The 17126-nt window shown below is 42.3% G+C and overlaps 1 protein-coding gene across 6 annotated transcripts in view; it reads left to right on the forward strand.

Annotated features, from left to right (window-relative positions):
- TMEM131L (transmembrane 131 like) overlaps positions 1 to 17126 on the forward strand; it is an 89138-nt gene that overhangs the window by 25032 nt on the left and 46980 nt on the right. For all 6 annotated transcript variants that reach the window (XR_012587367.1, XM_074589708.1, XM_074589707.1 and 3 more), the window contains 2 exons: positions 15494 to 15553; positions 16469 to 16592. Coding sequence is in view for 5 of the 6 variants with exons in the window: in XM_074589707.1 (XP_074445808.1) it covers positions 15494 to 15553; positions 16469 to 16592 (184 nt within the window). In the remaining variant the exon portion in view is untranslated. The remainder of the gene's footprint in view (positions 1 to 15493; positions 15554 to 16468; positions 16593 to 17126) is intronic.

Below are 17126 nucleotides of genomic sequence, written 5' to 3' on the forward strand. Positions count from 1 at the left end.
CAGCTGCAGAAGCAAAGGCCACCCATGCAACCATCAGACCTTTCTCAGCAGGTGGTGCAAGCCTGGGAGAGCTGTTTCGTATGCATCCTGTCTGCTTCAGTGCACAGGCCGCTCATCTTCAGCCTGCTGCTGCTTACTGATGCTTACAGCAGCATGTTGGTTTAAGGCGAAACCCTACTGAAACAGGACACCGTCATCCACGCGTGGTCGCCTGGCTAGGCAGCCAGTGAGTCGCAGGTGATGCTGCTGAGACATCTTGCCTAACGCGGTGCTGGAAGCCACTCAGATGTGATGCTGAGCCTTGTCTGGGCTAGAATTCGGCAGCAGGGGAACGATGGGGTGTAACTGCTGGAGAGGCATGGGGGCAAGTATGCTAACAAGGGAAAAGATGACTTAAGATTGTGGAGAGAAAAAAAAGGAAAAAAAATACTGGTAGGAAGAGAAAAATGAAAGCTTGCTTATTTCAAGTGATAGGCAAAACTGATAAGGGACAACACCAGACTGCAATCTAATGGTGAAAAGAAAGAGAGACAATAGCAAAAGGGAAGTGAAATGAGAGAAAGGAGGGAGTGATTGATTCGTAACTGCCTGCACCTTGTGTGACCACCATCTCTGTTTATCTAAAATGATTTTAAGGGTCCATGCAAGATGGAATCAAGTCTCACAACTCTGGCTGGCAGAAGCATGCAACAGTCCTGCTGCGCTCATTTAATGTCAGCTGTTACACAGGTTACAAAGCAGTTAGCAACTCAGATCTCACTAGTGACATTGTAGGTCACCTCTTACATTTTGCCTATATACATATTTTTTGTGCTGAATTATGTTGTCCTATTGACTAAATTTGTGGGTTGGCATTTTACAATTAAGGTCTCTGCAACAAACACATCAATAAATGTACAAACAGTAAAGACCCGAACACAGAGATGGTGAATATGCTAATCATATATAAGCATAAATTGTGTAATTCCTGTTTTGTTTTTTTTTTTTTTAAATGAGACTAGAACAACAAGGAGCACTATGCCGCCCTTGGGAAGTGAGCAGCCATGTAGTATTGTAGAATAAGTTTTGCAGTCCCTTATCATTTTGTGGACTTAACGTGCCTGCTTAGCCTTTGTGCTTGCCTGCTAGTGCTGTGGGCCATGTGCGTCGGGCCATGTGCGTCGCTGGTTTGTGTCTAAATCTTGATTCCTGGCAACTGGAGGAGGGTAGGGAGTTGAAGGGCCTGTACTTGACCGACTCCTTGACCCGTGCTTTACGTGCTTTGTTGCTATTAACTGCTTTTCTTCAATAGCTATTGTCCGATTTCTGTCTTGGTGTGTTCTGTCTTTTATTCCAGTCCTTTGCCGCAAGCCTGCTGCCTACAACCCAGGAGGTGCCTGCTGCCTGCTTAGGTATTTCTGTGGCCTGTTGCTGACCCAGTTTCTGCAGCATTTAAACTGCCCTTTTGAAAAGGGGGCATTTCTGGCCTTTGTGAGCCTTCCCAGTGTGGCTGGGATAATGTGGCTGATCCCGCAGATGCGTGTAGTCACTTTAAAACAAACACACATCCCCTGCCTCGGTCCCCGTGCTTACAGTTTTGCTTGGAATTGTTTGGGGTTTTTTTTTTTCCTCCTTGTAAATAAATACAATTGTTAATGCTTTCTGGTCTTCAGAGCAGTCGGCTGCGTTTTGGTGGATGGTTTGTTCTTGGAATAATTACTGAAATGCTTGCTGTGCAGGGAGGGAAGGGCAGTGCACAGCCATAATAGAGCGTACGCTTCCAGGTTTTAAGATGAAGAGTTTCGCTTTTGTTCCCAAACCGAGCAACCTCATTTGGGACTTGGAGAACTGCAAGCTGCCCCATGTCTGTCGTGGCTTTGTCACAAGGTCTGGCTTGGAGGTTAGGTCCTGCTGGGTGTGAGCACTGGATTGAGGACTTGCAGCCCTTTTAATTTTCCCTCTATCTGCAAAAATTTTACAGGCTGTGGAAAGGTAAGTTGAGGTGTCGAAAACACGATCTTGTGGTAGCTGCAAGTCCATGTCTTGTTACCTTCTGCTCGCTCTGGTTTGGGGCAGCACCTCCCACTTCCTTATTCCCTCTGTCTTTTTGCCATGCTCCTGCCAAAAGTCACCATTTTGAAACAATCTGAGATCTGCCTCACAAAGCCTGGTTGCTCCTTTCTTAGTTTAAAATGCTGCCGTGGAGTGACATGATGAAGCCTGTTTGGAGGTTGAGTGTACTGGCCAAGCTTCCTTTCATGCGCTTTGGTCACACGTGACCGTACTTTGGAATGTGCCTGTCAGAAGGGACGAGGTTCTCCACGCCAGTCCCGCTCCTGGGCCCACCGCATCTGGCCATGAGAAGCCCCGCTGGCTTCAGTGGGGGCTTGCACAGGTCCCACACAAGATCAAACCATTTATTTGCTTGTTACCTTGCAGAGGAAGGAGCAGTGAGAGACATACAGCCAGGCTTGGTTAAATACGCCTTTGGGCTGCAGAGAGGTCTTTGTCCTGTCAAAGTCGCTTGAGAAACTCCAGTATCAAACACGTTGATGTGTGGAGCTTGCAGAAGCAAAGTGCATTCTTTCTTGCAGTGGAAGCACACCTCTGGTTTGATGCTCGTTAGGAAGCTAAAAATAGCGTTACTGATTCTTTGCCCTTGGTTTCACAGGTGAAAATTTCAAGTTGGTGAACTCTGATCAGCTTCTTAGCTTTGAAATATAGGAGGAAATGCAAGAATCTAGGGGAGGTGGAGTCTTAATACAGTACTTCATCGCAAGTACTCTTTTTTTGACTGATACAAAAGAATCAAAAGCTGACTTCCTGCTGTTTTTTTTTTCAGCTCATTTTTCTCCTCTTCCTTCCCCCACCAGCTGTCCTGCTGAAGAATGTTAACTCATAGTCTCAAGGTGCCCCTTGCTGGAAATCAGAGCTCTAGAGGTTAATGTGCCAGCCGTAACATACCTGAGGTTTTTTTGGTGGTGCACATTTTGTTAATAAACCTGTGAAACAGGGTGTGTTTCATATGGTTCTGCTTTGTTTCATAGCAGAAGGTTGCAGCATTTTGTACGTCAGAAGAATTGGCTCAGAGCACATACTGTGCATTGGCTTCAACAGATCCCAGATGTTTTGGAAGGACCTGGTAATTTCTGCAATAAGCGTTGTAACTACTAATCCTGGTAATGCCAAAATTTTTGAACTTTTGCCAGTTTGAATTTTCTGGTATGAATTTTTTTGTATCTATGTTTTCTTTAACAATGTAATCTGACGAAGTATAAATACACGGTAGTACTTAGGAGTAGGTCACAAATACACCGTGAGAGTGCTTCCTTTTATTAATAGCACTAAATCATGGAGCCGTCTTTCCATTTTGCATACCGCGACCCTGAGCGCCAAGTGACACAAGACAGGCGAGTGCAGCAAGCCGCTCTCTTCAGCAGGGCCGGCTGGGGGAATTTGGCAGGCTGTCTGCGTGGTGTCCTGCCACCAAAGGGGTTTACTGGCTTGAGGTGAGAAAGTGGATCTGATGCTCTGGAGGATTCCCCAGTTCTTTTTCTGCCCATGGGAGAGGATGTACTTGGAAGTATAACTGAAGTTTTGTATGGGGTGTTGGAAAAGAAAAGCTTGTACTTTAGGTACGTACGACTGGACTACTGAAGTGTATAGATGAAGATGAAAATGCAAGTGCAATCAGTTAATAAAATATGGATGAACAGTAAGTAGTCTTCACATTTTTTTTGCTGTTGTAATTTTAAAAGATTCTTCATAAGAAGAAAGTTCCATATTTTTCTGGAGAAAACATATGTCCTGTCTAATAAATAAAAGTACACATCACATCTGTAAAATGGCATAGATCCAATACGTTAGTGCACCAGAACAAAACGCTTTGTCAAGTGACACCGAAACATTTGGAGGGGCGCTAAGGAGAATATAATACACCCCAACTGGGAGGGGTGGAAAACAAGAACAAGAGAGTGATGCTCCTGTGAGATGGAGGTGGTGAGTTTGGGCTGAAGCTACTTTTTCGGTGTTGCTATTTGGTTAGTGACTTATCTTTAACTTTTCCTTAAGATTTGGTAGTGGTCCCTGGGGTGTGGGAGAGCAGCCATGTTGCCCTGCTCTACACAGGACAACTGTGTAACCACAGCTTCACCCGGCAGCACCGTGCTTAAAGTACCTTCAAGAAAAGTGTAAGCCTTGCTCCTTCTCTTAATATTTCTTCTTTGTGTCATATTTTCGCAGTCTTATAATACAGCTTGTGAAAATGCTATTCAATGAAAAAGAATGTATTCTTAGAAAGCTAGTGTATGCAGTTTAAATTCTGGGTAGTTTGCACGTGCTTCAGAAAGCCTTGTATGAAGTTTCATCCGTTAGAGAAGAGAATTAAGTTTTTAATAAGTCTGGCAATCAATAGCAGCGATAGTTTTTCTCTTTATAAAACTGAAACAGCACTGAGAAAGCTCGTCTTCATGTGTTACTCAAGCAAATGTTTGGTAAAAGGATTTTGAAAGAGGTGCATGTATTTAAGTTTTTGAGAGGGACTTCCCCAGTGTCTTAGTTTGTGAACTAATTTACTGGCTAATGCATCTAAACTGTGTATTGTAGTGTTTGCTTTTCCACAGTTGTAGAGTTTGAAGCTATCTGGTAAAGTAACCTGTAGATAACTTGTACGATTTTTCCACACTGAACCCATTTTGGTTGTCCATCTTCATACGTTGGCTTAAACAAGGAATGGTATTGGATGTTTGTAGCTAAATTACTGCGCTTAAAAGTTAATGCTTAAAGATTATATGTTGTTTGTTGTTTTGTTTTGTTGTTTTTTTTTTTTTTTTTTTAAGATTTGGGCTGAAATTCCCAAAAGAGAAGTGATGCAAAATCCAGGCTGATGTCTTCCACTATTGTGTCAAACTTGGATTTTGCATCTTCAGAAGATGTAAACTTACTGACTTTTCTATGGCTTCTTTTCAGGGCAGGTGGTATCAGGTGCATTGTTCGGACCAAAGGGAATAAATTAAAAGCAGAAATTATGGTTTGTGTTTGGTGGTTTGTTTTGTTTTTTTTTTTTTAAGCCCAAAGTCTGAGTTTTCTTGTATTTGCTTAGTTTCCTTTATAGGTAATATTCTTTTTTTCTGTTTCAGGGGAAAAAGGGCAGGGAATTTTTAGTACTTAACAGGTTCACTGTAAAGGTTTCCTATGGGCTAAAGATCTACCGTGCAAATCTGTGCCTTTGCTATCCTACAGGTCTGTGCCCTTTCATTATGCAAAGCAACTGAAAAGCATGGATTAATGAAGAAACAGCAAAAGGCAGCTCGCTTAGGAAGATTATCACTCTTAATTGCTGTAGGAAGATTATCACTCTTAATTATTAAGCAGGTCAAGCTTATCAGCCACCACAGAGCTCTTTCATGCTTTTTGCTGAACTGTTCTAACTTAAAATGGTTTCTGTCAAGATGGAAATTTTTGGCTGCGGCTGTAAGTAGAAAAAGGAAATGGTTGGGTGCAATGATATTTGACAAGAATGTAACTTCCTATTGCCGTGAGCTTGGCGGCCCCCCCTGTGCTTCCCGTCCCTGGCTCCCCCTGCTCTCCAGGCGGGAGACGGGTCCCCCAAGCCCCAGAAATGCTGCGTTGCCACAGCGTGGGAAAGGGAAATGCTTGAAGGAGGGTTGCTGCTGAATGGACAGAAATTTGCTCTTCAGCCTAGGGAGATTTTGTTTTTTGTTGAGTGAAATTGTGTGCTTGAGGAAATGATTTTTTTTATTTTAAGCAGTAAATACAGAATTGCAGTTGATGCATTAAAAAGGTGAGGTCTGTTTTCACCTGGATCTCTTCCCTTCTATACTACTTATTGTCCCATAGACACTCTGCGGGAACAGAAAAGCAGTTCGTTGTTGTTTTTAAGGGAATTAATTTACTTGAGACAGGTGTGATAGAATTGACATTTCGTCTCTTCTTGAATCTGTCTCTCCCTTTGTTAGATTCCTAATTATGTTAGTACAGTACAAGACTGCTTAAAAACAGCCTCCCCACTAAAATCTTCTGCTGTGGTTTTGCCGTTGCAAGGACAGAATTGAATACTTTACTACCTAGTAAGTAAAAATAAGCATGCTTTCCTTAGGTATGAGGCAGGTGGGCGTGGGGTCTGTCTTCTGCCTTTCTTAAGGTTCTTTTATCCTACCTCTTTCACAGGGCCTTGCTGTGCAAATTCGACTGCTTTCAGTAAAATGCTTTGAAATCTGTGGGTAGGGAACAGTCATTTAAATTTCATGGTATTTCAGCACAAGGCTTGCAGTTAGTGCTTTGCTTTTATCCGGAGAAGGCAGCGTGCTGACACCGTGGAAGCCTTTTCTCTAGGCACTTCTCCGTGCACCCTTTCTCTAGGGTTCATGTTTTCAAAGTGTCTGAAAAAGGCCGATAGTAGCACACCTCTGCTTGAAAACGTTTCATTTTCAGTTTAGAGACTCTGGGCAGGAGCTTGGATAAACAGTGTGATTTTTTTCAGAGGTGTGGAGTCTCATAACTCTTCTTGAAGTGATCTGGAGTTGTGAGAGTTGAGCAGCGCTCTTCAAAAAGCAGCCGTTTATTTACATGTATAAAGGAGGCCAGAGTGTTTTCAGGTTTGACTGCCTTTCTTTAAAGCTTGTCAATTAAGTAAGATAGGCAAAAGTTAACATTTCTGAAATTATTTGTGATCTTAGCGTCAGTTTTTGAAGAACATACCTGGGTTATGCAGGCGGTTTAAAGTTGGGGGGTTTTTGTGTTTGTGGCTTTTTTGGTGTTTGTTTGTTTTCGGTTTTTTGAGGGTTTGGCAACTACAGGATAAGCAAATTACTCAAAAAAAGTGAATTTGGCTGAAAAGCTTTGAGGTTTAAAGAGGGGGGAAAAATAGCAGGAGCTGCTTTGTGTGCTTTGTGATTTGTGTTTTTATTTCACATACTCATATGCTGGAAGCGTAAAAATACATGAATGCAGTATTTTCTCATAACCCCAGAAGTCCAGGAGCTGGTAATTCAAGATAAAACGTCAAGAATGCCAAGGCTCCTGGAGGAGCCAGAAGAGTTTGTTGTATTAGGCAAGTGATTCTTTTAATTTTTTTTGGGAAGAACTCAAAAAAAAAAAAAAAAAAAAAGAGTAAACTTGATAGCTTCTGTGATTTTAACAGAAGATTGCTGACTTCTTAAAAAAAGTTAAATTGTAAAGAAGCTTAAAAAAGAAAGGCAAACTAAGGGTTTTATTTCAGAGCAGTTGCTATTCTCTTAGATACTTTGAGATAGCCTTATGAAACACTGCAAAATGAACAGGCAGTTGTGAAATTATATGAAGGAAAAAAGGAAAACGAAGGTGGATATTCTGCTTGTCAGGATGCTTGGGATGTGCTGGCAGTGATAGAGATGCTTCAGAGGAAAATATGTTTGGTGTGCATTTTGAACTACTGGACCACATACACTCATCCAAAACAAATAACTTAGATATTTCTCAGCCTAGCTGAAACAAGACTCCCTTTTTTTTTTTGTGTCCACAAGTAGTTGCAGGTTCAGCTTAGGCCATGTGGGTGCCTGATTTGCATGCCAAATTCACTGATAACCCATATATTGTTCTCCCAGGTCTGTGCTTGGTGGTTTCTAGGGGTTTATATACGTTCTGATTGTCAACATTTCTGCATTTCTGGACCATCTCTAGAGACCGTTGGTTGTTGCTTGAAATCTGGGTGGCTAAAAGATTTCGAAAGAGGAGGTTTCAGAAAACAATTTCAAATGAACTCAAGTCATTGTGAATTTAATTTCTTAATTTAGTACAGATTTCAGTTATTTCAGAAGTTGAGGACTGTTTTATGGGAGGGAATAATTCCATTCTACTGTTAAACACAGTTTATTGTGCTGCTGCTGCTACTAAAATACAAACCACAGGCACATCTGGAGAAGAAAGCCTTTTCACCAGGATGCTCACTGTAGAGCTTCGTGCCTCACTGCTCATCTTCTCTGCTAGATTTCTTCGTGAGTCATATTCTGATTTTTATTGTGGCCCGCATTTAACTTCTCTGGACGTTTTTCAAGGAGACTGTTTGGGTATGAGGGTAGGGGGAGAAAAGCCAATTTTTTTTATCTGTGTCCTTCCATTTACATCCGGTTGAGAAATGCAACTTTGTAAGCGCTATACTGTGAGATAATGTGAGTTTGGTCATTGCAATTTTGTTGTAGTTTTGTAATAAACAAACCTGAAGCACTGCTGGCTCAGGTAACTATTCTGTGAAGGGTTTGTATAAACATTACTGCAGAATTTTATAGAAAGGGGGAGCACAGGCAGTGAGAGGAGAAAAGGTAACCCAGAAACACAGCTAATGGCAGTGGAAACACAGGGGCTAGCAGAGAGGAGCAGAGGAGGCTGCTGAAGTTGCTGGAGGAGAGCAGTGCACGGCGGGCACAACTAAAGTAGCGGAGAGCAATTTGTGCTTTATGCATTGCGTTAGGCTTACCCACCTCTTTAGCACAGTACCTTTTAAAATAAACTAAGCATCAGCCCAATGAAACTTTTGTGAGTAGCCCACTCTTGGCTGTGCACTGTTTTACCAACTTCAGAAGTTAAAAAAGAAAAAAAAGAAAGCGCTAGACCTGTCTGCCCCCTTAAATCATGGCTCTGGCCATAAATCATGGGATTTGTTTTGAGAGAGAGAGATTGTCCCATCCATTTCACTGGTTTATTTTGGTTTAGCTCCTCTTTTCTCTTTTCCCGTAGCCAAAATAGCAGGCCTGCACACACATGCATTTTTTTTTTGCTGGGTGACTCCATTTTGGCCTTTCCTGCTTTCCACAGTCTAGGGTTCAGTCCGTGATGTGCGTAGCATAGTTCAGAGGAAATAAAGATGACCACCCTTCTTTCAGAAGCAGCACAGTTCTCTGGTAGAGTATGTAAGTGAATTCCTCGCGATGGGTTGCCAATCCCCAAGCATTCACAAGCAGTGAGTCAGTCCTCCTCCTCTTCCCTAAACAATGCGGTGCTAAAAATACTGGAATTTTTTGACTTCTAGGTTTCCAGTGTTTAAAATTCACATTTTTGTTCTTTGCTGGATGTTTTTTTTCTTTAAAAAAAAAAAAATAGCCACAGACTGGTTCATATGTTGTCACCTGAGTCTTATGTAGGTATGGGGCTTCAGGAGAAGTCCTGTAAAGTCTCCAGAGCTGAGGTGGTGAGCATGGTAGGGCTGAGGCCATGGGAACCTGCCCTTCTCTGGGTGCTGCACATACAGCTTCCCTGTGAGCTGTATTCTTGCAAGGTAAACTTACTTTCCAATGACTCTTTCTGCTTCTAGGAAAAGAATTAATTTTGGCTCCAAAAAAATCTTCATTTAATGATGTTCCTGTTTGTGTTTCTGGTTGAATTGCCTTGATGGTAAAGAAAAGATTTCATTTTGTGTTTCCAAATAATTTTATCACCTCTTTTAAAGCTGCTGTCTGTCTTCCAGGAGCTGTGGTTTAACCTTCATAACTACTGCTTGGGGCTTTTACTGCCTTTAGTAAATGGGAGGTTGAGAGAAGAGAGGGACTAGATGGTGTGGCAAACCAAAGCTTTGTATCAGCTCTGCACCAGACTTTGGTTCGGCTGCTGCTGGGATCTGTTTTTATCGCTATGTTAACTTGTTAATTTCCTCTTAACAATTTTAGTTTGTCAAAATGATTTCTTTGCATCAGCTGTAATCAGAACTATTAAAAGTATTTGGGTTTTGTTGTTTCTGTACATGTAAATCTCATTCTCAGTCTGCTTTTCATCAGGTATAGTCTAGAGGAATGAATCTAAATTAGTAAATAAGGGGGTTTTAATTTCATTTCTCAGTTTCAGTTTACATACAAAAATTGTTCTTTCCTATGCCATACATACATGCTTTTGGATCTCAGAACCTCATCCTGAGGGTTCATTGGTGTTCCTGCGCTGAATGTACGAAGTGCCAAAATGCCAAACCTAAGTCAAATTTTACTTTTATCAATATACTGAAAAATAAAACAGTACTGCCTAATCAGATTCACTCAAAAGGGACCTCTTGTACGTTAAAGAATCCAGTCGTTTTTGCCTGCTGCTTCCAAGAAAACCCTGCAACCATAAAGAAAAAGCCCTGCCTGACAATAAAATGCCTTCCCTCCTACTTGCTTTTCCTTCATCTGCTGTCAACAAAGGGCATAAAAAGGAAGGATGAAGAAAGGGCACCAAGTAGCAATTACGCTTATTCTCAACTACAGATGTTGCTATCTGACTCGCCAGATAACGTGCATTCTAAGATAATCTAAAGTAATGAATTAAAGTAAAGAAATAAAGATACAAGGAAGACTTAAAGGGACTAATAGAAGAAAAAGGGAAACTGGGATAATTTTCCTTACAGGAAACTTCCCTTTGCTTCTGATCAGATGCAGCTTATGCTGCAGATTCCTGAGTGTTTTATGTAATAATTAGATGAATTAACTCATTTTGAAATTTTATTAAAAAAAAAACCCCAAACAACAGAGGCACAACAAAACCAGAAAACATCAACACAAAACCCAGCAATTAGTTGAGAGTAGATTTGGCCTTTTGCTTGGATACTGCTATGAAGAAAGATCTTTTTCTGTTGCACTTTGTGGGAAATAAAAGGGTCTTTGCTTATTTGGAACAAATGTTTGTGGATAATATACACTGCATATAAATAATAGGGTTGGGGTCTGTAAATAAATGTATAAAAATCATACTGACCCGGTTGTTTACCTGTTTTTACTAATTGCATCAGAGTGACAGAACTGAAAGAAGGGAGGGCAAAACAATTTCAGCTATGTATTTAACAGCACACTCAGTGTGTGTGTAGCGAGCATCCCTATATCAGCATCCCCTGTTGTAAGTCCCACATCATCAGGACACCCAAAATGTTCTTTCCTGGAGCAGGAAATGTTGCAAAAGGCTGGAACTTCTCCATGTTCCTCTGATGCTACCTCTGGGGCTTCTCAGTGGAGGGCGTGTGGTGGCTTAAGATTTTACAGCTCGTGCTCCTTTTAAACAACAACAACAAGAAGCAGCCCAAACCAAACCTGCTGCTCTAGGGTGACATGTTTCTCCGCTTGCACAGGCAGTTGGGGGTTCTTGCATTCCTCCATCCTGGTCTGCTTCCCTGGTGTCACCCCTCGCCTCACCTTCTCCTCTGGCCCCTCTTCTTCTTCTGCTCCCCATCCGCCTTTCTTCTCGGCGAGTGTCCCTGGTGCTGGCATTTGCCCCTCTCTGCTGGGTGTTCTGTGTGAGTCGCAGGGATGAGCTGGAGTTGCAGGTCTCTGGGGCTCACCTTCTCCTGCCCCCTATTTGTCCTCTGCCCTGGGTGACCCTCCCTCATCTCCCCAGTATTTCAGCAGTTCTTACTCTTTCTCTCTGGAGACGGAGGGTTCAGGGTGTCAGCATTTTAAATATATTGTGAGGATGGAGAGGAGGAAGGGCATTGAATTGTTAGGCTGGAGAGTGATGGGCTCTCTCCATTGACAGGCTGAGAGAGTTGGGGTTGTCTAGCCTGGAGAAGAGAAGGCTCTGGGGAGACCTTATTGCGGCCTTTCAGTACTTAGAGGGGGCCTACAGGGAAGATGGGGACAAACTTTTTAGCAGGGCCTGTTGTGATAGGACAAGGCGTAATGGGTTGAAACTAAAAGAGGGTAGACTTAGGCTACATAGAAGGAAGAAATTCTTTACAATCAGGATGGTGAAACACTGGCACAGGTTGCCCAGAGAGGTGGTAGATGCCCCATTGATGTGGTTTGGCCTCAGATGGCAACAGAGAACCACGTGCCACTCTCTCGAGCTTTCCAAATATGGGAAAGAATCGGAAGAAAAAGGCAAAACTGGTGGGTTGAGACAAAGGCAATTTAACAGAACAGCAAAAGGAACAAGGGAACAACAACATTAACACGGATAGAGGAATATACAAATACGATTATGGAACCGCCGCTCACCCACTGGACCCAGGACCCCCACCTGCTCCAAGCATCGACTTCCTGTCCCCTCCCCGAAGCTCCGAGTGGGCATGGCTCACATGGGGTGGAACACCTGTGTCCCTGCCGGACCCTGCGGAAACCAGGACACCCATCCATGGACGCATTTCAGGTCAGGTTGGACGGGGCTTTGAGGAACCTGATCTATTTAAAGATGCCCCTGCTCATTGCAGGGGAGCTGGACTAGATGACCTTTAAAGGTCCCTTCCAACCCAAACTGTACTATGATAATAGTTAGATGACTAGTTAAACGAGTTTTTTTGATACAAAAGCAATTGCTGCATAGTGTTTAAAGTAGTTGCCAGTAATTCCCTTCCCCTCTTCTATTTCTTTCTCCCATTTCCCTCCAGTTCTGTTCACTCGTGCATAAAAATGTCCCCTGAAATGTTGGAATTCACCTGCTGTATCAACATTTATCATTCAGAAGTCAAGTGTTTGACTGGTCTGCCTGAAAAGACAGAGCGATGCCATTGAATGTGAAGTCCATCTTTGTTAGGCAGCATGCTTAATGTGATGTTAGCTGATTTTAAAAGCAATTAAAGAGTATTTGGAAACCAGGCTTTTTCTGTTATGAAGAGGACTGTTTCTCTTCATTTGTTGTTTCAAGGCTTCCATTCTTAGGCTGATATTTGTGTGTCTTTCCCAGGCCTGTAACATTCTCATGAAATGACTTGTACTTTTTGGACGTGTCGTCTGCAGCCAAAAGAGAAATTTTTGGTATAATTTGAGGTGAATCTAATAGTCAGATGAGGTTCTTAAATAAAAAACAAATATCCAAAAAGTAGAAGTTTGATTTTTAAAAAGGGACCTCAACTTTTAAATGTCTTAAAAAATTGCCTTTGACATTTATTTCCCTGTCAGATCCCCTGCAGAGATCTGAATGTGTTGAATTGTGTTTGGAGCGTGGGGATGCAGAAGGGTGTGCTGCCAGCCTCCCACTGGCTTTAAGAGACTTGCGGTGACACATTGGAGAATTACACTTCTAATGTAGGTGGGCCTGTCCCTTTCTATAGCGGTGGGCTTTGCAGTGCAGCCTGGTTGTTCAGGTGTGATGGGCAGAATGATCCCCTGCCTGTTTTCCTGCCCCTATTCCAACCTGTTGTCTTCTCCCTTGACGGGGGGGAAAACCCCACAAACAAAACAGTGGTAGGTTTCCCTTTCTGCTAGTCCTGCTGTTGAATAAACTCAGCTCTTGAGTTATTTTCTGGCACTGCTTTGGGGCCGCCGATAAGTGGTGCAGGGGCCCTTTGATCTGGCCACCAGGCCGGGTTATGAGTGCAGCCCTGCAGGAATGTGGCAGTTCTGCTTTCGGGGCCAGGCTGGTGCTTGGAGCAATTCGGCAGCTTTTGTGGGGTGCAGAGCAGAAGCTGGGTGTCTTGTAACTACAGGGTGCATTCCTGAGGCTGCTGGGGAGCAGTGTGCGGGGATGCTCTGGCATTACGTCCATGCTCAGGAGTCGGCTCAGAGCCTGCCGAGTTCGCAAGCTGGGGCTCAGCTTCACCCTTCCCAGGTCCAGGCTGCCTTCTCCAGAAGGAACGGAACAGCAGCCCTGGCAGCTCTGCTGCTGCTCTCACAGGGCTTTTCCCCTTTTCTGACTGCTGGAGGGTTTGCCGTGATTGTTGTCTGAGCAGTAGTAATACAGTGCATTTTTAAGAACCGTCGCCACAGCATGGCGTCGTTCACCCAAACAGAATGAAATGCTGTCTGCTACATCTATGGCTGCATTTGCAGCCAGGGCGTTAGGTGCGTGTTGCAGAGAGCGAGGGCTGAGAGGAAAAGAGCTGGTGCTGCTGGAGCTCCCCAGAAGGAAGATTAGTAAGTCTCGGAGAGCTGCTGCCAATTACATAAGTTGGCACAGCAGAACACTCGGCTTCTTGCCCTTCTCAGCAAAGGTTTTTTCTGGTGGGAAAAGTATTTCAGCAGTAGCCGTAAAATGCTAGAAACTTAAGCGGTAATGGGGTTCAAGGTGGTACTGTAGTGCATAAACTACTGGCTTAACTTTAGTTTTGCTATATATGTGTGTGCGTATAAAAAGAAAAGGATCTGAGGACCCTTAAGAAATGTGCTTTACCGCAAAGGCTTTTACTCTAGTAGTAATTTTAATTTGTGTGTGTTTACAACAGCAGTACTCAGACTTTCCTTCTGGGTACGTCTCTGAGGCTGACTTTTGGAAGGGGAAGGAAGGTGCTGGTTGCTGCGTTGTTTCTAGGAGCAGAGCAAGAGTTGGCTGGGGCAGAGACAAGGTGGTTGGAAGGAGACTGTTATTCACCCAGACTTCATAATTCTGCATCATCTGTTCTTTTCGCTGTTTTCTAGCAGCTCCCCAGAAACACTACCTGGATATATTGCATTCCTTCAGCTACAGCACAAGGGAGTTTGCTGCCTTGTATGAGAAATGTTTTCATAATAATAAACCTGATTTTTCCTAACTAGTAATAAATTATGGTGTCTCTATTGGTTTGGAATACAACAACAGAATTATGTAGGTACTTTAATATATTAAAGGTGTAATGTTACAGAACTACATTTTTAAATTAGGGACCAATTAACTGTACTACCACACATTATGCAAAGCAGCTGGATAACTAATGAGACCACAGTTCATCCCTCCCTTCTCAGACTCATCCTTGCTAGGATGCTTATTAGTGTCATCCAGTAAAGATGAAACTGGTTCTGGCTACATATCATGCAGACTGCTTCTGGGGAGGTTTTAAACAGCATAGCACTGGGTGCGTAGATGTAATGCACAATTGCTGGGCTTGTTTTTTACTGCTGTGGTTGTTGGGACTTGTGGAGGACAAGTTTTAATTGAGAAAGCGGTGAAGATATCCTGGGATTTCTGTCTATGTTACAGGGCATCAATTCATGTTGAAATAAGTTAAGAATGTGCTAGAACTGATGGGAGCTTTATTGTGAATTTTCCTAGGGCAAAGGAAAGATGATGATGTCTGTGTTTCACGTTATTTCTTACTCTCTTTTGCATATAAGAAACGAGTTGGCTTTTGCATTGAAGCCAGAGCTAGGCAAGCACTTCTTTTGATGTCAGCTTTTGCCCAAGCTGCTATTTACTCCTCTACCCCTGCATCTCTCAGGTGTGCTTTTACCAGTGCTTGTGTGAATGTTGAATTGATGAGACTGGGGATCTGCTCCATGCTGATGTAATTTTCATTCCCCAGGACACTTTTGAACTGTTTTGCCTCTGTAGTTCACTGCGCAGCCCCATAAACAGGTGTATCAGCATGTCTGAGGGGATACGTGCAAGGAAGGGAGGTTGTGCAAGCCAGCATTGCCTCTAAAATGGAATCTTCAAACTGCGCTTTTATTGGCATGAGCTTTCCAGCATGTGCTGTTGTATGGAAACCTTAAAAGACCAGTCTTATGGCAGCGAGAGATGTATGAAAAGATTTGGAAATAGAGGTTGTTTAGAATATAAAGAGTCAGAGCCTGTAATGTATCTTCCTTCCCTGCAATGTGTAGCATCATGGCCACTAAATATTAATTGTGGCTTCTTTTCCCTTTTTTTTCAGCTTCTCAGCAAATGGGAAGGCCTTACATTTTCACCCATCAGTTCTGCATTTTGGAATGCAGTAAGTATCTTACATTATTGTTATTTTGATTAATAACGAAGCAGGGAGGAACAACTACGCTGGGCTATATTTGGGTAAAGAGCATTAGATCATGCCATCCTCTGAGAGAAATAGTAAGTAATTACCGCAGAACTGGAGTTGTGTTTCTTGCCTTGCAATACATTGTAAATGAAAACCAACATAGTTCTAGGAAAGAGAAAAAGGGAATAAGGAACTGTAACACATTCTGGGCACATTTCAGGTGATTCTGCATGGATGTCAAATCAGTTCTTCGTGCTAGTTCTTTATTTCTTGAAAAATTGCCTTCCTAGTGGAGGGGGAACTTGTTGCTTCCTTTAACTTCTGAAAATAAAATCCTGAAAGTCCCAGGCAAAACATACTGGTAGCATACTTGAGATTTTTTTGTTTTTTTTTTTAGTTCTCCTCTAAGGGAACCTTAAAAATTATTCCTAAAGGATAATCATCCTTTGGTCTATCAGTAACTGAAAAAAAACACAGTTCCCTTGTGAGTTAAAGGAATGTTTCAGAGGACGCACAGAATGAATTCATAAGATGCTGGTTTTAGGATGTATTAGCTAAAGTAAAAGCCTTGTAAGAATCGTTGCTTTAGCTGACAAAACAAGACTTTGGTTATTTAAACTTTTTTATTCAAAACGTTGTGCCTCCTAAAGGTTGGGTTTTTTTCTTGAACTCCTGGTGACTCAAATGAGTTTTGGCTAAGTGCACCTATCACATCCCAATGTTACTTATTTGCCTTTGTATACTAGAGGGCAAAATTTGTTTGGCATGTTTCCAAAGAATAGTTACAACTAGGAAATGTCATGTTTTAGAGTGATTTGGTTTTGTTGCCTTTTTTTATGCATTGCCTGTGCTTATAAAGTGAATAATTTCTTTCTCTTTTTTCCCCTCTTTTAGATTACTGGGGTTACCCAGAGCTAAAATGCTGCATGCCTACAACCCTAGTAGAGATAGAGAAGTTGTAGTGAATTCAGTGTTTACAGCTACTAGACAGTTTCATGTGTCTCCTGCTCATAGCCGGGTGAGTGTTGATGTACTTTTGGAAACTATGTAATGGCCAAGTGCCAAGCCTTCGTGCTTCCTTTGGCCTAAGCTTTTCATTCTCTGTTTTCTCTTCGTGCTTTTTTGTAGGACCTCCAACTTTTTTCTGTTTTGCTACCATTTTTTTTTTTGCTCATTTCTACTTAGAGTGGTAAGGGAGAAGACATCCAAAACCTACAGTAGGAAATGTGTTTTACAGTAACAGAGAAAGAGAAGAATTTTTCAGTGTTAGAGCGGCTGTTTAAATCTCATTCTGCTCTATGCAGCATTATGCAGTAATCCACAGGCATGTGGGTGTTTCACAGCCTTGAATTTTCAGTCTTTTGAATGGTCTTGTATATTCCTCAAAAAAAGCTGCAGTGAAATGTTTTATGCATTTTGTATTGCAATTATAAGTGTAATTGCCTTATGATCTAAGACCATTATTTTAACTCTGAATTTTGTTTAACGATGTATGACAATATAATGCATGTTAAGAATGAATCACTGTGATCTCAGTTTGATGAAGCCCAGA

The sequence above is a fragment of the Larus michahellis genome, chromosome 5 (genome assembly GCF_964199755.1).
Source record: "Larus michahellis chromosome 5, bLarMic1.1, whole genome shotgun sequence".
NCBI classification, from domain to species: domain Eukaryota; kingdom Metazoa; phylum Chordata; class Aves; order Charadriiformes; family Laridae; genus Larus; species Larus michahellis.